The sequence below is a fragment of the Epinephelus lanceolatus genome, chromosome 19 (assembly GCF_041903045.1).
Source record: "Epinephelus lanceolatus isolate andai-2023 chromosome 19, ASM4190304v1, whole genome shotgun sequence".
Taxonomy (NCBI): domain Eukaryota; kingdom Metazoa; phylum Chordata; class Actinopteri; order Perciformes; family Serranidae; genus Epinephelus; species Epinephelus lanceolatus.
The window spans coordinates 1670887-1688634 of NC_135752.1; the positions used below are offsets into that span (position 1 = coordinate 1670887).

General features: G+C 41.0%; 1 protein-coding gene across 2 annotated transcripts in view; it reads left to right on the forward strand.

Annotated features, from left to right (window-relative positions):
* The window catches only part of mapkap1 (MAPK associated protein 1), a 101793-nt gene extending 88186 nt beyond the window's left edge, over positions 1–13607 (forward strand). For both annotated transcript variants that reach the window (XM_078162205.1, XM_033646927.2), the window contains exons 11-12: positions 263–360; positions 11748–13607. In XM_078162205.1, the coding sequence (XP_078018331.1) occupies positions 263–360; positions 11748–11870 (221 nt within the window). In that variant the 3' untranslated portion in view covers positions 11871–13607. The remainder of the gene's footprint in view (positions 1–262; positions 361–11747) is intronic.
* The last annotated feature ends 4141 nt before the right edge of the window (positions 13608–17748 follow it).

Genomic DNA, 17748 nt, shown 5'->3' on the forward strand with positions numbered 1-17748 from the left:
ATAGGTTTAACTGACTAATATTTTGTCTGACTAGCAAGGTGGTGGACATTTAATCGTTTAGATGTCTACTTGCGGGCATCCCTGCTCACATCCTGCAGCCAGTCGTCATTCTCCGCTCTTAAGACATCTGACATGTACTCAGATCACACAAAGACATGGCTGCAGATGTGTAGACAGGGAGAAGTAATTCCTGTCAACTGTGCATCATTTCTGTTATCAGCCACCTGTCTCATTTAACATGCTTTTCCTCTATGTCTTACAGGTCATGCAATATTTAAGCTCACTTATCTCAGCAACCATGACTACAAGCCTCTCTACTTTGAGTCTGATGCTGCTACTGTAAATGAAATAGTGCTAAAGGTGAGTTATGGCTGGATGTCTTTGCTGTGCCGTGCTGCTCTTTTTCTGACAGTTAAGGATTAGTCTGGGCATAAAAAAAATGTTCTGGTGCTTTTGTCTCAATTCTTCTTTCATAGAAATATCATATACTGATATGTACTGGATATAACAGCATTAGTGGCAGTAAGCCTAAGTAAAGCACATTTACTCGTGAATAGTACTAAAGTACAGTTCAAATGTACTGGTACTTGACTATTTCCATTTTTATAGAGTATATAGATTTATTTCTTCACAGTGCTCTTCAGTGTGATAAAATAACCCTGACGATGTCATGATGATGTCATCAGGGTTATGTCATCTTGGGCTTGTAGACATCACATGTCTAACAGAAAACCTGAGTTAAAAAGTGGAGGTTTGGAGTTTGAAAGACTGGAGTGTTTACCAGGCAGGGAGGGTCGAATGAAAAGATGTTGTCTTTTACTTTTTATTTCAGTGTCATGTCAGTCATTTGGCCCGTCCCACATGACACCATTATATTACAGTCATCTTCAGGTCTTGCATATACAAAACATGTGGAAAAGGAACAAAGACAAATTAAAGCTGCAAGCAGCTGTGATCGGGCCCTCGCTCTCCCGCGCCACCGTGGGGGGCCAGCAGCACGCATCACTGAAGCGGTTATGTGAAAACTCAGAGTAAGTTAACCCTGACGTGGTGTGACGTTTCATCTTTGTACTCCAAGAAAACCCCTATGGGGAGGGGTTTTTGAAAATTTCAAGCTGGCGCTATAGACACATTTTGTCCCCCCATGGGCGGCGCCCCTATGGGATGCAAGAGCTCGCCATTCTTGACCTGTGTATCCGTTTTCATGAGAATATGAGATCGTTTAAGCCATCAAAAAGCCAAACGTATTTAGTGGCGAGGGATCGATAGTCACCACGCCACCACACGGACACTATTAGACGTAGCTTCACAGCGTTCATAAGGTAGCTTCACCAACTTGTTCTGCATGCATTAGAAGTGGAATGAACTTGATGCAGTCAAGTTTGTGTCATCAGTACATGTTAAAGTAAAGACTGGACACTTCCTGTTACCACCGGGGGGCGCTTATGAGTAAGGTGGGATATTAACATATCTGGTCGTTCGGAGCGGAGCCATCGTCATGTCCAGCACGTTTGAAGCTGCTGTGATCAAGTATGTGGGCGTGAGGTCCGTTTGAAATTCGATGGCAACAAAACGAAAAGTCGCCAAAGTTTGTCACGCCCTAGCGGCCACGCCCCTTGACATAGAGAGAAGCTTTTAATAACTTTTGATCAGCATGTTCTCAGGATGATCTGTACCAACTTTGAAGTCGATAGGACGAAATCCCTAGGAGGAGTTTGTTCAAACATGTCAAAAATTCAAATCAAAATGGCCGACTTCCTGTTGGGTTTACGGCATGGGTCCAAGAGGATTTTTTGTGCGTCTTGGCATGTTCTATGAGCCCACCAATTTTCATGCGTGTAGGTGAAACTCACAGGCGGGGCTTGAGGCACGAAATTTTCTAGGGGTCGCTATGTCGCCATTTGGCCCCGTCCACATACAACACTGCCAAAATATCAAATTTTTCACCAGACCAAATGCGTGTGCCAAATTTGGTGAGTTTTTGAACTTGGGAAAGGGGCGAAATTGGGGATTATATTCTCGGAAGAATAATAATAATAATTAAAGCTGCAAGCAGCTGTGATCGGGCCCTCGCTCCCCCATGCAACCGCGGGTGCCTGAAGCACGTGGGGGCTATGGCGCGAAGTGAGAAGGGAGAAAAAACAGGGCAGGAGTGAAAAAACGCATACAACAACATAACCATGACCTACAAGCATAATCAGATGTAGCCAGGTGCATTCAGGGGCGGACCCTCATCACACATGTAAAATTTTGAGCAAATCGGACAGTGCATGAAGGATTTATACCAAGTTGATGTTCCATGGCGAAGGATGAAAAGTCGTCGCCGCGGCAGCCTGCAACATGACACGTGTGTCACTGTGGAGATTCATCAGCTTGATCGTCATGTGGCAACAAAATGTAGTTGATCAGGTCAGGAGCTTGAGGCTGGTGTTTGTCAGTGTAAAAGATGGCATTTCCTGTTTCTACAAGGGGGCGCCATGAGCAAAATTGCCTTCGAGCATATGGAGGCGTTGAGGGCGGGGCTCTTATCATGTACAGAAATTTTGAAGCAGTTTGGATGAATTATGTGGGAGAGAGAGCTGCTTGAATATGCATGGGGATGGATCAAAAATGGCAGCACCATAGCAGCCACGCCCTTTGACCTACAGACATGCAGAGCACAACTTTTGATCAGCATGGTCTCTGGATGATCTGTAAAAAATTTGAAGTCGATTGGATGAAATCCCTAGAACTAGTTCGTTAAAATACATGTGGAAATCATGCCAAAATGACAAGTCAAAATCAAAATGGCTGACTTCCTGTTTGGAGTAGACCATTGGTGCCAGAGACTTTTATGTGCATCTGGACAACATACACATGTGTACCAATTTTCATGTTCCAACTCCAAAAAAACAACCCAATGGGGAGGGGTTTTTGAAAATTTCAAGGGGGTGCTATAGAGGCATTTTGTCCCCCCCATGGGCGACGCCCCTATCAGATGCAAGAGCTTGCCATTCTTGACCTGTGTATCCATTTTCATGAGTAGATGAGGTCGTTGAAGCCATCAAATTGCCAAACATATTTAGTGGCGAGGGATCTATAGTCGCCACGCCGCCACATGGACACCATTAGACGTAGCTTCACAGCATTCATAAGGTAGCTTCACCAACTTGTTCTGCATGCATTAGAAGTGGAATGAAGTTGATGCGGTCAAGTTTGTGGCATTAGTACATGTTAAAGTAAAAACTGGTCACTTCCTGTTACCACCGGGGGGCGCTATGAGTAAGGTGGGATATTAACATATCGGGGTGTTCGGATCGGAGCCATCGTCATGTCCAGCAAGTTTGAAGCTGCTGAGATCAAGTATGTGGGCATGAGGTCTGTTCGAAATTTGACGTTAAGAAAATGAAAAGTCGCCAAAATTTGTCACGTCCTAGCGGCCACGCCCCTTGGCATAGAGAGAAGCTTTTAATAACTTTTGATCAGCATGTTGTCAGGATGATCTGTACCAACTTTGAAGTCGATCGGACGAAATCCCTAGGAGGAGTTCGTTCAAATGTAAGTTGAGTAAATTGCCGTAACGAAAAAATTCAAAACAAAATGGCTGACTTCCTGTTGGGATTTTACCATGACATCAAGAGACTTTTTTGTGCGTCTCGGTATGATACATGTGCGTACCAAATTTCGTTTGCCTACAACAAACTAACCCCAAGGGGAGGGGTTTTTGAAAATTTGTAGGGGGCGCTATTTCGGCATTTCGCGTTGACCATGTGCACCCGCCCAAAAATATCGAATTTCGGATCCGGCCGGATGAATGTGGAAAGTTAGAAGCATTTTGAAATTTGGGAAAGGGGCGAAATTGGGGCACGAAATGTTGGAACAATAATAATAATAATAATAATAATAATAATAATAACAATAAACAGTGCGATTACAATAGGGTCCTACGGACGACTTCGTCGTCGCTCGGGCCCTAATTAAAGCTGCAAGCAGCGATGAACGGGCCCTCACACCTTCACGCAACTCAGGGGGGCTGACAGGACGCCTTCTGACGCGTCAATTCATTTCTGTCAAAGTTAGATATCGCATGCAGGAGTGACTCTGCATATCCTTGATACAGTGCTGGAATGACATATTTCACATTTTGTATCACTTCCTCTTTCCACTAGAGGGAGTTGGAGAGCGCACTAATTATACATCATGTACATCAAATATACACAACAGCATGTAACTTTCAGATAAATCTAAAAATAAGTGTTTGATGAGACCTACTTCCTGTTGCCACTAAGTGGGTCTATGAGTATCAGGCAATATGGCAATGAAAATGTGTTCAGGGCGGGACTAATATGAATCATGTGAAGTTTGGTGGAGATTGGACCATTTATGCCAAAGCTACAGCAATTTCGTTTTTCATGGCGAGACCTCAAGATTCAACGCTCAGCAGCGGGCGCACCATTCAACATTGGGCAAATCCTGTGATAACTTTTGGTCACAACGTAGTCACGCTTACATACACCAAGTTTGGAGCCAATCTGATTAAATCTGTAGGACAAGTTTGTTAATTTACAAGCCCTGGAAATGGGCAAAAACGCACAAAAGTGGCACAAGTAAATTCAAAATGGCGGACTTCCTGTTGGGCTTGGAGCGTGGCTCCAAGAGGCTTTTTTTGTAGGTGATAGTTACAGGTGTTACAGGTGAGTAGGTGAGTGTTACAGGTGCCTACCAAGTTTCATACATGCAGGTCAAAGCAGCTTTGGGGACTGCTTAATTGAAATATTCTAGGGGGCGCTGTTGAGCCATCTTGGTGCATCAAAGCACAAAAATCGCATCAGACAACAGGACTTGCGACCTGTGATGTGTATGCCACATTTGGTGAGTTTTCAAGCATCCCTTGTCCCTTCAAAACAACATCATGTTTGATGGCGAACAAGGCGGTGCCACGGTGACAGCGTTTGATGAAAACTCAAAGGCTTAATTTTTCAGTATCATCAAGGTCTAAGGACTTAGACCAGCAAGTTTGAGTTGGGTCTGATTAACCTGCTAGCAGCGGGACATCAAAGAATGTATAAAGTAGCTTTCTGTTGCCAGTAGGTGGCGCTATGGCGGTGATTCAAAATTCCTCTGTAGATGTGTTCAGGGCTGGACTGTCATCATATGTGTGAAGTTTTGGCAAGATATTCCCACGTGGAGTCAAGTTACAGCAACGTTTATCATCACGGCGAAATATCAAAGTTCGCCGCCAGGGCATGGCCACGCCCTTCGACGAAAACTCACAGTTTCCACAATAAAGCATCATCAACGTCTTATGACTTTTTTCACCAAGTTTGAAGTGGATCTGGTCAAGTCTGTAGGAGATGTACATTAAAGTCTAAAACGTGACATTTCCCATTGCCAGTAGGGGGCGCTATGTTTATCTCTAATTATTGACATGTAGATGTGTTCAGGGCGGGACTGTCATCAATCCTGTGAAGTTTGGCCAAAATTGGACCATGTATGCTGGAGTTATAAACTACTTCCTGTTTAGTGGCAAGACCCCTAACTTCGACGCCATCCCACGGTCACACGCATTGACGAAAACTCAAGCTTTTGATAACTTTTCATCTTCAAGGTCTTGGGATGGGACAGACCAAGGTTTGAAGTCGATCGGATGAAATCTCTAGGACTAGTTCGTTCATTTATGACCCCTGGAAATGGCCAAAAATGCACCAAAATTGCACAGTAAATTCAAAATGGCCGACTTCCTGTTGGGTTTAGAGCATGCCTCCAAGAGGCTTTTTTGTACGTCTCTGGGTGTTACATAAGCCTGCCGAGTTTCATACATGTAGGTTAAACTGGCTTCAGGGGCTGTTTCCTCAAAGTTTTGTAGGTGGCGCTACTGAGCCATTTTTTGGAACCTGCACACGAGACCCTTAAAATATCCAATTTTTCACCAGTTCTGAGATGTGTGCAAAGTTTCATGAGTTTTCAGGTATGTTAAGCCTCCCAAAAAGGCAATTCATTTGGAGGAAGAATAATAACAATAATAATAATAAAAAATCCTTGCATTTCAATAGGGTCCTCGCACCGCAAGGTGCTCGGGCCCTAATAAACAGCGCGATTACAATAGGGTCCTCTGCGGACGACTTCGTCGTCGCTCGGGCCCTAAATATAGCTGCAAGCGGCAATTCAGGCCAGCGTAGAGAGGTTTGAAGTTGAAATCTGTGAAGGATCAAGACTTTGACAGTTTACAACACCTACATAAAAATGACTAACAGGTTTTATGATGATCAGACAGATGCTCATTTATTTAGGTCCAAAACTCTGCTGGACTACACTCCTCTTGGCAACTCTGTTTGTCCCTATTGTTCAGTTGCAAAAAAACAATTTGGAAACATGCTTCAATAGTTTAATTAAAAAAATCTACAAAGTTTGTTGATGTTTGGACAAAATGTCATTGGTTTATGGTCAAATTTTGTGCCAGGCCATTGCGCTTGTTTGGAACTGGTGGCGCCCCCTATTGAGTGATTTCAGAAATAAAAACCTCAGGTGACTCAATGTTGTTATGAAACATATCCTGCAAGTTTTGTAGTGATTGGACAAACAGTTACTGATTTTTAGTCCAATTTGCTTTATACTATGCCCATTTTTTGCATTTATAGTGTCCCCTAGGGGCCATTTTGAATGAAACTTTCAGATCTTGTTGCTAGTACTTATTTGGACATTTCCCTGCAAGGAGTTGAGTCTATTTATGTGTTGAACCACACCCCCTTTAAAGTTAATTGGTCAGTACCTTCCAAATGCAATGACACATTAACAAGCTTTTGATAACTTTTGATGAGCTATGTCTAGTAATTATCCAAACCTGGAACAAATCAGACCCAAACCTTTAATAAAAATTGCAGAGAATCTGGTCAAGTGGACACTAATGGTTTTCAGGCTTTTTTGTAAAGTACATTGGGCTGCACATGTGGATTGAATTTAGAGCCAGTCAGAATTACTGGGTGTTTCTCAAAGCCAAGGGATCCTTGATCTTGCAGGAAGGATCCTGCAGAGGCAAGGCAATCGTCCTCCCTAGCATTCAGTGAACACACATTGGAACGGGCTAACAAGTGTCCCCACGTGATCATCATTAACCCTCAGCAGACTGAGGGGGTTTCAGTTACTGTGATAATTTTGGCACTCTGTAATGTTGTTGGACCGTTTTAAACACACAAATCACTATTGTCAGAATCACGTGACTTTTATGGAGAATATACAGTATTTCTGATCATATTTAAGAGTAAGTGGAGTAATGGAGTAAAGACAACAGCTGAAAAAGTTCTAAATTATCATTTACAGTATATAAACAGACTCACACACCGAATCACAGTCATTTAACAGTGATCCCTTTTTTAATACATATTTTCTGTGCGTGTCGCCACACACTCCGCTACAATAATATGAATAGTGGATCTGATGAGCTGCGCTGCTCTCAAACAGCTGACCGCGCCAATTGTATATTATACCACCGGGTAATCCTCTGAAATAAGTTCACCTCAAAACAAAAGAGTGATGCTTTGACCTGGAGGATATTCTAATGTTTTTACTGTGGCCGTTCTCACCACGATTCCCCCAAAAAATACACCTATTGAAATTCTGGCAGAATGAAAACAGTTATCATGTGAATAGTGGGGGGAGGAGGGGCGGGTGACACTTAGTGCTCCATCTCTGCTGTGAATGATTCATTTAAAACTTTTATGTTTTATCTAAATCATGTTATTTAAAAAATCTCATTATTCGGCAGTGGACACATCGGAAAGTGTAAATTATGAGGTTTCTGTCAGTATTTATTTCACCCATGTATGATAAAAACTCAGGTGGAGACATTAATCCAAATAAATGACATATTCATCTAAATCATTCCGAGCTCCGTTGGCGCAGGTTTCATTGAGGAGGCCCTGCCCACACTTCCAGCAAAACGTGTACTGTGCAAAGCATTGTGGGGATTTTATACCCGCGGAGGATCCACACATGCATCCTTCGATCCTTGACATTGGAACAGTCCTTCGGCAGGGGTCGATGACGTAACATCCTTCATATTCGGCCATTTGAGGATCCTTCCTTGACATTGAGAAACACCTACTGTGTGAGCGGCATGACCTTTCCGAAATTGAATATTTGAACCTTAACTATAGCACCCCCACCTGGCCGATATCCTTTAGACACACATTGGACAGCTACGCTTTGCTTTTAGATCAATACACCATCCAGTTTAAACAGTCAAAGGTAAAATAACAGATCTTTGCTCAGCACATGCAGAACTTTCTTTTTAAGACGAGTAATACATAACATAGTTCTCCGTACCATATTCTCTTGTTATTGTTATAGGCAGTTTTGATTTAGTCCATACATCATCAGCCCACTGTCCTTGCCCTTGGCATACACAGTTTTTCATTATTAAAAAAGATTCACTAAGAGTTGCAAAACAATGTGCATATATCTTTAGACAAAAAAACAAAAATTTGTTTTACCAGATAAATGTTTGCCTCATCAACCTACTTTCTTCCATATCTAACTATTAGCTGTATTATGTCAAATGTAGGATCCAGTGTTTTTCAGAGCTAGACCCATACTGGGGATTAAAAGTCAGGGTATCTCACTTTTGAACATTTTGTTATGCCTCAATGCCAGCGATAGCTGTGGCTGGAGGTATTATGTTTTCAGATTTTCCATCCATCTGTCTGTTCTCGTGAACGTGATATCACAAGAACACCTTGAAGGAATTTCTTTACATTTGGCACAAACATCCAGTCGGACTTAAGGATGAAGTGATTTGTTTTTGATGCTCAAAGGTCAAGGTCAGTGACCTTGTCCGTCTCATTCTTGTGAACACTATATCTCCGGAACACCTTAAGGATTTTTTTTCAAATTTGACATGAAAGTCCACATGAACAAAATAATTAAGCTGATTAGAATTTGGTGGTGTAAGGTCAAAGGTCAATGTGACCTCACAATACATGTTTTTGGCTATAACCTACGGTAATTGTGACAAAATTTCACACAAATGTCTAATCATATACAGTACAGGCCAAAAGTTTGGACACACCTTCTCATTCAATGCGTTTTCTTTATTTTCATGACTATTTACATTGTAGATTCTCACTGAAGGCATCAAAACTATGAATGAACACATGTGGAGTTATGTACTTAACAAAAAAAGGTGAAATAACTGAAAACATGTTTTATATTCTAGTTTCTTCAAAATAGCCACCCTTTGCTCTGATTACTGCTTTGCACACTCTTGGCATTCTCTCCATGAGCTTCAAGAGGTAGTCACCTGAAATGGTTTTCCAACAGTCTTGAAGGAGTTCCCAGAGGTGTTTAGCACTTGTTGGCCCCTTTGCCTTCACTCTGCGGTCCAGCTCACCCCAAACCATCTGGATTGGGTTCAGGTCCGGTGACTGTGGAGGCCAGGTCATCTGCCGCAGCACTCCATCACTCTCCATCTTGGTCAAATAGCCCTTACACAGCCTGGAGGTGTGTTTGGGGTCATTGTCCTGTTGAAAAATAAATGATGGTCCAACTAAACGCAAACCGGATGGGATGGCATGTCGCTGCAGGATGCTGTGGTAGCCATGCTGGTTCAGTGTGCCTTCAATTTTGAATAAATCCCCAACAGTGTCACCAGCAAAACACCCCCACACCATCACACCTCCTCCTCCATGCTTCACAGTGGGAACCAGGCATGTGGAATCCATCCGTTCACCTTTTCTGCGTCTCACAAAGACACGGCGGTTGGAACCAAAGATCTCAAATTTGGACTCATCAGACCAAAGCACAGATTTCCACTGGTCTAATGTCCATTCCTTGTGTTTCTTGGCCCAAACAAATCTCTTCTGCTTGTTGCCTCTCCTTAGCAGTGGTTTCCTAGCAGCTATTTGACCATGAAGGCCTGATTAGCGCAGTCTCCTCTTAACAGTTGTTCTAGAGATGGGTCTGCTGCTAGAACTCTGTGTGGCATTCATCTGGTCTCTGATCTGAGCTGCTGTTAACTTGCCATTTCTGAGGCTGGTGACTCGGATGAACTTATCCTCAGAAGCAGAGGTGACTCTTGGTCTTCCTTTCCTGGGTCGGTCCTCATGTGTGCCAGTTTCGTTGTAGCGCTTGATGGTTTTTGCGACTCCACTTGGGGACACATTTAAAGTTTTTGCAATTTTCTGGACTGACTGACCTTCATTTCTTAAAGTAATAATGGCCACTCGTTTTTCTTTAGTTAGCTGATTGGTTCTTGCCATAATATGAATTTTAACAGTTGTCCAATAGGGCTGTCGGCTGTGTATTAACCTGACTTCTGCACAACACAACTGATGGTCCCAACCCCATTGATAAAGCAAGAAATTCCACTAATTAACCCTGATAAGGCACACCTGTGAAGTGGAAACCATTTCAGGTGACTACCTCTTGAAGCTCATGGAGAGAATGCCAAGAGTGTGCAAAGCAGTAATCAGAGCAAAGGGTGGCTATTTTGAAGAAACTAGAATATAAAACATGTTTTCAGTTATTTCACCTTTTTTTGTTAAGTACATAACTCCACATGTGTTCATTCATAGTTTTGATGCCTTCAGTGAGAATCTACAATGTAAATAGTCATGAAAATAAAGAAAACGCGTTGAATGAGAAGGTGTGTCCAAACTTTTGGCCTGTACTGTATAATGATGAAGTGATTTTATATCCAAAAGGTCAACTTCACAGTGACATCATAATGTTCTGCATGAAACACTTTTCTGGCCATTAAGTCAATGTCATATCTCAGGAACAGAAGGAGTACTATTTGGTCAGATACTGAATTGATGACACTAACTTTAATTGTCCACTTTGAAACCGTGCTGATTGCATAGATCTTCTTTGCTCTCAGGAGGAAGATGTGTGTGAAGCATCCATGTTTTCGCAGACACTGATGCAAACTTTAAGAGAAACATGATTGGTACATGGAGGCATACAACCTCATGGCAATAATTCAAGTTGAAGCTTTGAAATGTAATGTCTTGATATTTAGATTAATTGTAATAAGCCACGTCCACTTTAAGGAATCATCACCAAATTTCATGCATCGGTTTATGAGTCATGACCCTAGATGGCGCAAAGCGAATTTCTGTAGTACGAATCTCTGTAGCTGTTAATGAGATATAAACTTTCCACGTGTCGCGCCCCTTAGTGGCAGAAAATACCAAGATCGCTTTGCGAAGCTTGGACAAAGCATCTGCACATTTGCCTTAAGTTTGGTTACAATTAACCAAGCCATTTTTGATTAATGAATATTCATGTAAAATTTAACTGAAAGACAAATGTATAACTTCAAAGAGGATACAGGCATGCAGCTGTGGGGCAATAATTCTAGTTAAATGGTTATTTAATTTCAGTAAAAAATATTCAGTATTCTTACTTTCAATGCAATCATTAACTGCTTTAAACAGTTTACCCATGAGGATCTATAAAGTATTTCTGATTCTGATTCTGTTAACTGCCACAACAAACGCAGGCACATACACATTTGTTCACTGTGTGTTTCTACCAAAAACAAATTTGCTCTTGTCAGGGGGGACTTGGCTCAAAATATATTTCCAAGGGAGCATATTATTGAAAGTGTTTGACCGCCACTGCATTGATAAGTGTCTGAGATCTGATGATGCCTTTTGATGTCTTTATTTCATTGTATTTATTGTAAAGGTCTGTGAATGTCAGAGATAAAGCTGTAATTTTTTTTAAACATACCATGAATGAAACAGGTTTTTCAACAATGTTATTTTCAGGTGAACTATATCCTGGAGTCTCGGGCCAGCACCTCCCGGGCTGATTACTTTGCCCAGAAGCAACGGAAACTGAGCCGTCGGACCAGCTTCAGTTTTCAGAAGGAGAAGAAGACTGGCCAATAGACAGACCTAAGCTGCTCAGCCACCTGTCTACCTGTATATGCACAGATGGATCTACACACATACTCATAAACAGACAGCATTAGTCTAAACATAAGAGGAGACTGATAGGAAAGTCAAGTCAGAGAAGACGGAAAGGAAACAGCAGGTAGACGTGTGTCTGCTTCAGTTGAACAAGGTGGATGCCTCTGAAACTCCATGGGCAATGAGAGTCCGCGAGCAAAAGCAAATTAAATATTCTTTTTCTACTAAAAGAAAAAGTCTTTGAAGAATTGTGGGACAGAGTTTTGGCTGCCGTCAGTTGATGTTTGTTCATCTCTGAATAGAAGCGCCGTCCTCCAGGATGGATTTGTACAGCTTCAATAAGTTGGTTATGTACACTCAACAAACAAAACAAAGCTACATGCTACATCTTTGCTCCTGGCCTCAGTTTTTACCAGATTTGACATAACAACACGGACATTTTTATTCAATTTTAATTAATTTTATTTGTCAGTCTATACAATTCTCTGACAAAATGGCAGTTGAAATGTAGCTTCCACTTATCCCTCTTTTTACTCACCACACACATGCAACTAAGGACAGGCTGTAGTACAGAGCTCGTACAGCAGTTGAGGGGTTCAGTGCCTTGCCCAAGAGCACATCAGCAGTGCCCAGGAGGTTATCTATTACCTCTCCAGCTGCTGGTCCACTCCATACTTGATCTATAAGGGGGATCTGAAACGGTGTCCCCCTGGTTCCTAAGCCAAGTCAGCCAATGAACTGAACTACTGCTGCCCTCCCAAAACATTTACATTTTTAATGTACTATACATGAAAATTTATATTCAGGAAATGAAATGATGATACAGAAATGAAATTACCCAGGCTGGATTTTAAATTCAGACCAATACTCTTCTGGCTTGAATCCGGATAACAAATCATTGACATTATCTACCCCCAGTTATAGGCCAGTTTATTAAGTCCACCTAGCCTAAACTAAATCCCTGTATTACGTTGGCTGACAGGTGTTTGTTATTTAGTCTACCCTTCTTTATGGAAATGTGATGGACAAAATAAGAGAAACACCTCTGTATATATCAACACCTCACAGTCAACAAAAACTGAACATTCTACCCTTCATGAAGGGAAAAAAAAAGTTGTATCAGACTGCATTAGTTTTAGCTTGGTGGACCTGCTTAACTGGCAGCTGAGTGCATTAACAGTGTTCAGTGTGATTCAGAAGGGTGTGACCATGGCACAAAATGACACTGCATATGAAAGCTTTATTAAGCTTTTTAAAGGGACAGCAGCAGCAACAAGGTATCCCTTCTGTGTGACTCTGAGTTTGGGTTTAAACCATATCACCATTTTGAAGCCACAGAATTCACTTTCGGGCACTGTTGTAGAACTGAGGTTCATCAAGCAAGTACCATAGCTAAATGCAGTAGATGGAGATAAAGCTGTCAATAAAGCCAATGTACCCACAAATGTCAGTCTCATAAAGCCTTAAAGCTACCCTGTGGTATTTTTTGCCACTTGTAGTGCTGTGCACCTGTGTTCAGATAAAGACACAGGACGCACTAAACACATTCCTTCTGACGGTTCAGGCTGTTCCACTGATGGACAGTTGGTGGCAGTATCGCACCAAGAAATGAAGCAGTGCTCCAGCAGAAGACAGGTAAAAAAAACAACAACTGCAAGCTAGTTTAACATGTCAGTAAACAATGGTAATACTCAATAAACCAGCTTTATGAATGTTTTTTAAGGGAGTAAATGCTTTGTTACAGTAACACACATTTATACAAAGAACTCCAAGTGTGTTTGCCTGGAACCATACTCGCCATACTGGTGCACCATAGAGAAGTTCATTTGCTGTACACACAGATACAATGTACTTAGGTGAGAAATTAAATGTCAGTGTAACTGGTTACAGAAATATTCTACAGGGTACCCTTTAAAAGGTGATTTTGGAATATTTTCAAGTCCATCTTAATGCATCACTCACATGCCATATGTATGTTAAAAGTGTTATTATAGATGTTGCTTATTGCTTCTCTCCATACTTTCCATGACTTGAGGATGACTACACTACAAGGCCCTGATCACACAAAGTGTTTTAGCAGCTTGAGGCAGGGTTTTGCAAATGTTTTTAATGAGAATGAAGCTTTTTGCTGGCTTGAAAAACTTCAACTCAGGGCGGAAAAACACCTCACATCATCTTTACTTTTTTCGCGTTGTCCAGTCAGATGATTTTAAAGTTAACAGTTGGTAAACAATGGAGGTTGTGGTTGCTGGATACCCAGAGCTATATGACTTTACAAATCACAGTTACCACCTTCTCAACAGAACACAGCAGGGGTGGAAGCATGTAAGTGCAGTACTTGGAATGGCCGTCATGGAGGCGAAGCTCCTGGACCAACTGGTGGTACTCCCCATGATCCACCCTCTTTTTTAGGGTCTCATGTACCCACACAGTTCTCCGTTTCCTGGTGCCCAACAAACTTTACTGACAGCCTCTCACCCTCAACCAGAGCTACAGCAAGCACTCTGCCTGTCCATTTTAGGAACTAGCTACTAATTACTGTGAAAATAAGTTAGTAGTTTTATAGCCAAAATAAACAGTAGTTTGAATACACCGGAAGTTTAGAGTAAGGAGGTGATGGGGCTGTTGTATGGGGTGCCGTTTGTAAAGTGGCTCACACTGAAAGTAACATCAACATTTTGCCACATTTAGCTTCAAACAATGTTTAAAAAAATGTTTTTTAACATCACCTTTTACCACATTTACAGCAATATTTGTTTAACTTAGAAATATATCAAATAGTTAAATCTAAATATTAAATGTGGCACCTAAATGTTAAATGTTAAATCTAAATATTGAATCTAAATCCAAATGTTAAATCTAAATAATAAATCTAAATGTGAAATCTAAATCTAAATATTAAATCTAAATGCTAAATCTAAATGTTAAATCTAAATATTAAATCTAAATCTAAATGTTAAATCTAAATGCTAAATATTAAATCTAAATCAAAATGCTAAATCTAAATGTTAAATGTTAAATCTAAATGTTCTGGGTAAAACTAAATATTTAGCTAATATGCAAATTCACACTGCTGGTCACCGGAAGTACCAAAATAAAAGCTTGAGATGGTCAGACTGTATTCATAGTATCAAATAACGAATTAAAACCAACTTATCGGGGGAAATGAACACTTGAACATACATTAGCGTGATAATAACTACCTAAAATAACAAGAAACATGTTTGGAGAAATTTTATTTGACGTGTACTTTGAGTTGTTAGTGTCCCTTGGGAGGGAATCGCCTTGTTGTTAACAAATACTTCCAGGTAGAAAACCAGCGGAGTTTAGCTACAAATATATATGAATATCTTACATTTTTCACGTCACTATATCACCGTTTAGACTAATCTGATGTTTGTAAAGTCTATAAATACAATGATTGAACAAACATTACTATTTCTGTGTGCATGTTTTGTAAATAATAGCATGGTTATCATAGATTAGCGGGGCTAACCATTAGCTGTTAGCCCCATTAGCAGTGTCCGTAATGACTCATTAACTCTAAACAGTCCATGAAAAAAATATCTTTTCCAGCGGATATCTTAGTTACAACATGATTGAGCTAGCAAAGCAGTTTTGTGTTGCTATGTGTGCTATTTATTCAGTTTTGGGAAATCACGATGTCTAGAACGCATCAATGGCTGCAGCTGACAGGGACAGCTAACAGCAGCAGCAAAGCTAACATCAGGACGTCATCTGTTAAAAGCCTCCCGTTACTCCAGTTAGCTCAATCATGTTGTAACTAAGGCATCTGCTGGAAAAAAAAAAAAATTTTCACGGACTGTTTAGTCATTACAGACACCACTAACGGGGCTAACAGCTAACGGTTAGCCCCGCTAATCTATGATAACCATTCAATCATTGTGTTTATAGACTTTACAAACATCAGATTAGTCTAAACGGTGATATAGTTACATGAAAAATGTGAGATATTACATTTTGGTACTTCCGGTGACCGACAGTGTGAATTTGCATATTAGCTAGATATAAAGGCTGCATCCCAAGTCTCTTAAAATTACTGCTAACCACCTTATCTAGCCACCTTATCTAACTGTTTAGTCCCTCCCACTTAGGAAAACATGCAAGGAGTCAGGAGTTAGGAGTGAGGAGCGAGGATTGCTGATAAGAGACATGAGACGGCCTTACTCTGAAGCGTCACGTAAAGCAACATCCTATTCTGGTGACCGCACCACAGCTGGATCTGCTGCGTAACGGAGCCAGCGTTTGGCGTACACCCCAAGTCCCATTATATTCGCTGATCAAAGCCGTAACCCCATCCCCCCCCCCCCCCCCCCCCCCCCGCCATCATGACTTTGGTCACACACTTTTGCATGTATTACTATTGTTATTGAGTCATTTGCAGAAGACGTTAAAGAATGGTCTGTAGCCCTGCCACTGTCACTGTGATGAGCATCATTATCATTATTATTATCATCATCATCATCATCATCATCATCATCATCATCATTATTATCACTATTATTAAATCTACTCGCCATCATTCAACAAGTCAGCTGCTGAGTGAATAAGACATATCAGACCTGTCAGTCTACCTCAGTCAATCAATTTTATTTATAAAGCCCAATATCACAAATCACAATTTGCCTCACAGGGCTTTACAGCATACAACATCCCTCTGTCCTTAGGACCCTCACAGCTGATCAGGAAAAACTCCCCAAAAAAACCCTTTAATGGGGAAAAAACGGTAGAAACTTCAGGAAGAGCAACTGAGGAGGGATCCCTCTTCCAGGACGGACAGACGTGCAATAGATGTCGTACAGAACAGATCAGCATAATAAATTAACAATAATCCGTATGACACAATGAGACAGAAAGAGAGAGAGAGAGAGAGACAGAGAGAGATGCAGGACAGACGGTAATGACAGTAGCTTACAACAACATTAATGAAAGTAATAATATTAATTAATATTAATATTAATGATTAATATTACCTACAGCCTATTAAACATTATTCCACTCACATGACATGCAGGACAATTAAGGATGGGCAAATGTGTTTGTGTGTGTGTGTGTGTGCGTGCATGGTGTTATATCAACACGTGTGGTTCTGGACATGAGCAGCTGCACATTTAACAGCCACACATCACTGACAGTCCGCTGAACAACGCAACGGGTTGTGAATGAAATAAACTTAATTACAACAGTCTTGCAGGAAATATCATTAACGTTACTCTTTGTAGTCACGTAGGCAGGGTCCAAAACTAATTTTTTCACTTACCAGCCTGGCTAGAAAAGGGTATAAGGTATGTGGTGAAAGTGCCACACCCTTTCAGCACAGTAGAAACTCTGGGGCCATATTCACAATGCTTCCTAGTACAAAGAGTTGCTCCTGGTGACAAAATTCTATGAAAATTCCATAGCGTTTTCTAAGAATTCCCCCTAAAAGTCAAGACGAGAGTCTGGTAAAGATAAATGTTTATAAGGTAATATAAGGTGAAAAACTGTTAGGAGAGGCTTAAGGATTTCTTAAGCAGAGGAGAAAATGGTGGAAACACAAAGAGGTCAGAGAAATATTCTCCAAACACTGAAAAACACTGAATGACAGTGAGTAAATTAAATGCTACAGATAAGATCATGCAAGAATAATGTTTGTGGTTGATCTCATTAGGGATAAGCGCACATTACCTACCCACCAAAATAACGCTATAATCTGAGATGGGCAAAAATACATCAAAATGTATTTTGATACAAAATACCCCTCAAATAAATGTATCAAAATAAAATACAAAATACTGGTGCCAGATGGTTGTTACATACATCTTGTGATGCAGTTTCTTGGACACATCATCAGTGA